This window comes from Emiliania huxleyi, assembly GCF_000372725.1.
Source record: "Emiliania huxleyi CCMP1516 unplaced genomic scaffold EMIHUscaffold_11, whole genome shotgun sequence".
NCBI lineage: Eukaryota > Haptophyta > Isochrysidales > Noelaerhabdaceae > Emiliania > Emiliania huxleyi.
Window position 1 is genome coordinate 988,284 of NW_005201792.1, and position 5,500 is coordinate 993,783.

At 63.9% G+C, this 5,500-nt stretch overlaps 2 protein-coding genes across 2 annotated transcripts in view; both read right to left on the reverse strand.

The window, feature by feature from the left end:
• The window catches only part of EMIHUDRAFT_433467 (hypothetical protein), a 2,063-nt gene extending 886 nt beyond the window's left edge, over window positions 1-1,177 (reverse strand). The window contains exons 1-4 of the mRNA XM_005792028.1: window positions 1,036-1,177; window positions 494-952; window positions 254-349; window positions 113-184 (exon numbers count right to left, since the gene is read on the reverse strand). Of these exons, the coding sequence (XP_005792085.1) occupies window positions 113-184; window positions 254-349; window positions 494-952; window positions 1,036-1,143 (735 nt within the window). The 5' untranslated portion in view covers window positions 1,144-1,177. The remainder of the gene's footprint in view (window positions 1-112; window positions 185-253; window positions 350-493; window positions 953-1,035) is intronic.
• Window positions 1,178-4,863: 3,686 nt separating this feature from the next.
• EMIHUDRAFT_200229 (hypothetical protein) overlaps window positions 4,864-5,500 on the reverse strand; it is a gene marked incomplete at both ends in the record, with an annotated part of 1,929 nt that continues 1,292 nt past the window's right edge. Inside the window, 2 exons of the mRNA XM_005792029.1 lie at window positions 4,864-4,920; window positions 5,249-5,287. Coding sequence (XP_005792086.1) covers window positions 4,864-4,920; window positions 5,249-5,287 — 96 coding nt within the window. The remainder of the gene's footprint in view (window positions 4,921-5,248; window positions 5,288-5,500) is intronic.

Consider the following 5,500-nt stretch of genomic DNA (forward strand, 5'->3'; position numbering starts at 1 on the left):
GGTGGAGGGTAGTCGCAGCAGGGCTCTGGATGGCAGATCGGGGAGGAGGGGGGGGGGCAGAGGGCCGGGGAGGGGAGGGGCAGAGGGGCGCGGCTCGCCAGAGCTTCTTGACGACGGCATACTTGCGGATCGTGAAGGCAAAGACAAAGACGTATGCTCCGAGGGCGGGGAGGAAGGTGAAGGCCTGCGGCGTGCTGAGCCCGTCAAGAGAGGCTGGGATGCAGGGAGGGCTCCTCGAGGGGCGGGGCGAGGCCTGCGTCTTGAGCGACCAGTCTGGAACCTTCTTGGCGAGCGTCGGGTCCCAGGCGAAGAAGGGAGTCGTCCGCAGGTCGCCGTCCTCGCCGAGCACCTGAGAAAAGAGGAGGGCCGACCGTCGCTGAGGCGCGAAGGGAGTGTGGCGCGCGCGGCGGGCGGGCGAGGAGGGGTGCGGCGGCGGCGGCGGGGGCGGCGGCGGCGGCGGCGGGTGCGGGTGCGGGTGCGGGTGCGGGCGCGCGTTAGTCTTTGCGTGATGCTTGTTGTGGCGGTTGCGCCACCACGAGGCGGACCCGCCCTTGAGGAGGCCCTCGAAGAAGTGCTGCAGGAGGAAGGAGTACCGCACCCCCCACTCGCGGTGCCCGCCCATGTGCTGCAGGAAGCCGCACTGCGCCCAGCAGCTGCCGAGCCCGATCCCGCTCAGCACCGGCGCGTGCGGCGCGCAGGCGATGCACGCGACGATGGCAGCGACGACGGCGAGACCGTAGATGCCCGAGGCGACGGGGCGCGGCTTAAAGAGGCCGCGCTCGCGCCACGACGTCATCAGCCGCGTCATCTCGGCAACGTGCTCCTGCGGCTGCTGCGGCACGTCGGCGGGGTCGACCTCCTTGGTCGGCAGCGCCTTGAGCATCTTCCACGCGCCCTTGTGGTGGCCGTGGAACTGCTCGAACGCGCTCGTCGAGTCCATGCCATAGAAGAGCTGCGCAGCAGGGCGGAGGGGACTCGGGGATGCAGCGGGGCCAGCGGAAGCCGCTGGGTGCGTGCACTCGGGAGGAGACGAACCTCGATGATGTTCCCACCCGGGTGGCGGAACTTTGACACATCGACGTGCCGCCCGTGGATCGTGGTCCACTTGGGCCGTTCAGCCTCGCTCGCGCCGGCGCCTCCCATGAGAAGTCCACCGAGAAGTCGCCGAAGTGCAGATGCGGGCCCAGCTGGCAGATGCGTGTGGTGGGGGGTGGGAGGGGGTGCCCTTCCCCGCGCACCGCGCGCAGCTTGCCGACCGCAAGGCAGAGGTAGTGCGCGCTCTTAGGGGGCTGCGTGTCCTTTGGAGCGCTTGTTGGCGCGTTCAAACCTTTCGTTTCTGCTCGCGTACTTTCACTCTCTCTCGTTCGTGCGAATGTATGTGGGAATGTGTGAGAGAGATTTTTAGCAATACCAAACAAATCTAACACTCACACGTCATTTGGGGCCTGGAGCCCTGTTCACGCGCGCGCGAGACGTGCAGACAGGGTTGCTTGTTGTTTGTGTTTTGGAATGTGTGAACGTGTGTCGTCGTGCGCGGAGAGAAGTGTTGACAGAGAACTCTGCTGTGTCCTGCATATACTGTTACTACTCGCAACACAAACCACGGTCTCCCCAGCTCCGCACAACCTCGGTCCATTGCTGCCCGTTGGCGTTCGTTGCTGCCTGCGAGTCGTTCGAGGGTTCTCGACCCAAGGCCGTGTACGACGGCTGTCTCTGACAGCAGTAAAACCTTTCGTTTCTGCTCGCGAGGCGATGGCGACGCCGCGAGGCTCGCCTCCGACGGAGACAGGGCGCTGACACACCTCGACGACACGTCCATGACGCGTGGCACATGCCCTCAGGTTACCTCTCACTCCCTGTGTGGTGGCGGCGTGCCGTCCTCCCATCCCCGTCCCTTGGGCCTTGGCTTCGCTGTTTTCTTTCTTTTCTTTCCTTCCTTCTCCTCATTTGGCGGTCGGTGTTATAAATTATTTAGAAGCGACGGAAGGCGCCCTATGAGCGTGCGAACGTAAGGTCGCGTGCGTCTCGGTTCCACCGTTCACCGTTGTGAACAAACGCCTTGTCAAGGCCGAGGGCGCCTTGCGGCTGCCTTCCGCCGACGGCGGTGACCTGGACTTCTCCGCCGCCGATTGGGACCCACTCAGCCTCGAGTGCCCCGACTACAACGACCCCAACTACGCCAAGTCCGCCTGCGGGGTCATCCAGGGACGTGCGCTGTCCACCATCCTCAGCGTCTGCTTCCTCCACGAGATCTGCCACGCCGTTCAGCAAGACATCTACTCGCCCGAGGGCGACCTCTCGTGCGCGCCGGGCTGGCTCCGGGGGCTCGCCGGCGCACCGCGACAAGGAGGGCAAACCCACGGGGCGAGTGGACTGCTTCAAGGCCGTCGGCACCTTCTTTGGCGACCCTGAAGCCTGCAAAAAGGAGCTCACCGCGCACCTCAGGAAGAAGCTCGCGCCGCTCGACGTCATCGACACGATCGTCGACACCGACTGCGTCACGAACACCTCGCAGCTCCGCCTCAACCTCGTCCAACGGATTGCCTGCGCAAAGACCAAGTACATTGCCGGCATCGTCACGCCGCCCAATGTCGCGTGCGAGGCTCTCGAGTTTGCGCACAACCGCATCCGCAAGTCCTTTAAGAGCATTGCTCGCGCCGACGCCTCGCCCCAGGCGCTCCGCGACCTCGCGTGGCTCCAGGCGCAGCTGCCGACCGAGATGGGCGGGTGCAATATCGACACCGTCTTCACGCGAGCCGACAGCGACTTCTCCATGTCGCTCCTCAAGAACTGGCGCACCCTCGTCGCCCACAACCCCGACTTCGCCCTCGACGAGGGAGGTGCGTCCAAGTACCCCGCCATCGCCGCAGCTATCGCCACCTACGAGTCCGCCCTCTCGGACTGGAAGGAGGTGTGCGAGAAGCGCACCGCGCGCGACAAAACCAAGTACTACACCGTCCGCGGCGGCTACCTGACTGAATTTTACCCCAAGAGCGTCCCGCTCCCCGAGCCCGAGTCCCTTCCAGCTACCGACGCGATTCTCAATGGCACTTGCAAATCCACGTACCCGCGGCCGCGGGCGCTCGCTGCCATCAAGAATCTCACAAGGACTGGTTCGCGCACCAGGAGCTCGTCAAGGCGCGGGATGAGCACGTCAAGAACAACCCGTCCCTTGGAGACAGCGCCGTCAACAACCGCGAAGCCTCGCCTCATCTCCGCCTCAACGCCTTTCGCCGGCAAGGCCTTCGATGTCCGTGTCGACGGCACATACGCCACCGCCCTCTCCTCCGACGCCCTCCAAGACGAGCTCCAGCGAAAGCTCGGTCTTTGGCTCTCCGTGGCGCTTCCCACCCTTCGGGTCGCGCTCGAGCGGGGCATGCCAGTCGATTTCTTCGGCGAGTACCTTTACAACAAGGCCCACCACCGGCGGCCCCACGACGGCGTCCTCGCCGCCTGGGCGGGGACGCGATGCGCGCCCCGGCCAACGCGCCGGTCGTGCACGGTGACAAGGAGAAACCAGAGCTCACCCGGCAGTGCAACGAGGGGTACAAGGTCGACCTCGCAGAACCCCACGCTGGGCCGGGAGGATGCGATGAAGTAAACGAAATCAAGCTCTGGACGCCCCTCCTCAAGACCTCCTCGACGGGCATTGGCAACGCCTCGAGTGGCGGCACGCCCGCCTCCGTTGGCCACTCCTACGCCTTCGGCAACACCGAGGAGAAGGCCCGCCGCCTAAACATGGGCTGCAAGGCGCGCGGGCAGCCCGGCCAACCCTTCGACCACAAGAACGGCCACGGCTACGTCAAGGCGCATCGCGGTTTCTACCACGACGCGATCTTTGTCAAGCGCAACAACTTCAACCTGCTGCTCCACGAGACGTTCGGCGGCGGCTTCTCGCCCACCGCCGTTCTCAAGCTGCGCCGCCTCGCGCGCAAAGTCGCGCGCGGAAGCGTCGACCGCACGGCCCCACGGCCTACTCGCCCAAGTACTCGCTCTCTTTTAGCCCCCCGCTACCCGGTTGCACTCGTGCGACGTAGCGGGGGGCCACGACTACGTTTACGAAACATAAGTAGTCCCGCGAGGTGTGAATTTGGCCGCCCAGTTACCCCCATTTCCAGCCGCGGTGACGCTTTTTCGTGGCAAAACTCGTCACAAGCTTTGGCGCCAAAGCAGATCCGTGTGTCGTGAGACTAATGCTTTTTGTGTGGCAGATCCAGCTGGCAGCCATGGCACCCGCCGTGTCGCGCCACGCGCGTGTATGTGTGTCTGGACTTGTCACTTGTGAGCCTCTATGATTAGTAGACCGTCTGCGCAGCGCTCTCTCGGTTCGGGTAGCGGGGGGCCCCGCCGGAGGCTGGTTACTGATATGTCCCACCATGCAGAGCGCATCTCTCTCTCTGTTGTGCGAGGCGTGAATCGCGCCATTCGCTCTCACCTGGCAACCCTGTCTGCACGTCTCGCGCGCGCGTGAACAGGGCAACGTACTTTAAACTCCGGTGAAGTTATGTTTTCCAACAACCTCTAAATGCCACAGGGCCTGGTCCTATCGTCAAACGGCCCTGCTCCTCCTCTTGTCTGGCAGCAAACGCAAGCTGCGGCACAAGCCGCGTTGGCGCAGAGGAGGCGGCAAGCCTCAACGCGCCTACCCGTGGCATGCCGCCGGATCGGGCCAAGACTAAGGCTGCAGGATTCGGCCCCGGCTGCTGCGAGGGCCCTCCCGTTGAGGTGTCCATCTTATGTGCAGTCGGGCTACAACTGAGAACTGTAGCGCGTCGGCAGGATCCCCAAAACAGAGTCGTCCACACACCCCAAAATTGAATTCGACCGCCCAAATCTGCCCCCCCCCCCCCCCCCCCGCAAACTTTAAACCACCATAATGCGCATAAACACTTCAGTCTGTGCCAGACATGACTTGACAGTCTGCAGGCAGCAGGGGCTCCAGCGTCCAGGCCCCAAATGACGTGTGTGTGGTGTGAGTGTTAGAGTTGTTTGGTATTGCTAAAAATCTCTCTAAAAATCTCGGCGGAGAAACAAAAGTGTGCCCAAACCGCCAAGGAAACAAAGATAAGACTCAACGGGCACAAAGAAGTCAGGCGAGGCGGAGGAACCGAGCTGGGCGGCCCCGCCGGCCCCGCGCTCATGGTTGTCACATGGCTCATGCGAGCTCGGCCGAGTCGGTGGACGCGCTCGAGCCGAGTCCGTCGTCGGGCGGGTCGTGCTGTGGCCGCTTTTGTCCTCGGCGCGCGACCCCGTCGTCGAAGTAGGCGAGCGAGAGTAGCTGCGGCGCCTGCGGCCGACCAGCCGCTCGCAGCGTCGGGGCGGGGCGAGGGGCGGGGCGGGGTCCGCGGTCTGCCTCTGAGATAGTATTGGGCCATCGGCCATCCGATCATGGATGGAGGATATACGATACTGCTATGGAGGTAAACTGCTCCAGTCATTTGATTATCGTCGCCCTCCATTTGATTATGGCGCCGTGCCCGTCGTCCCATCCCTCCCCTAG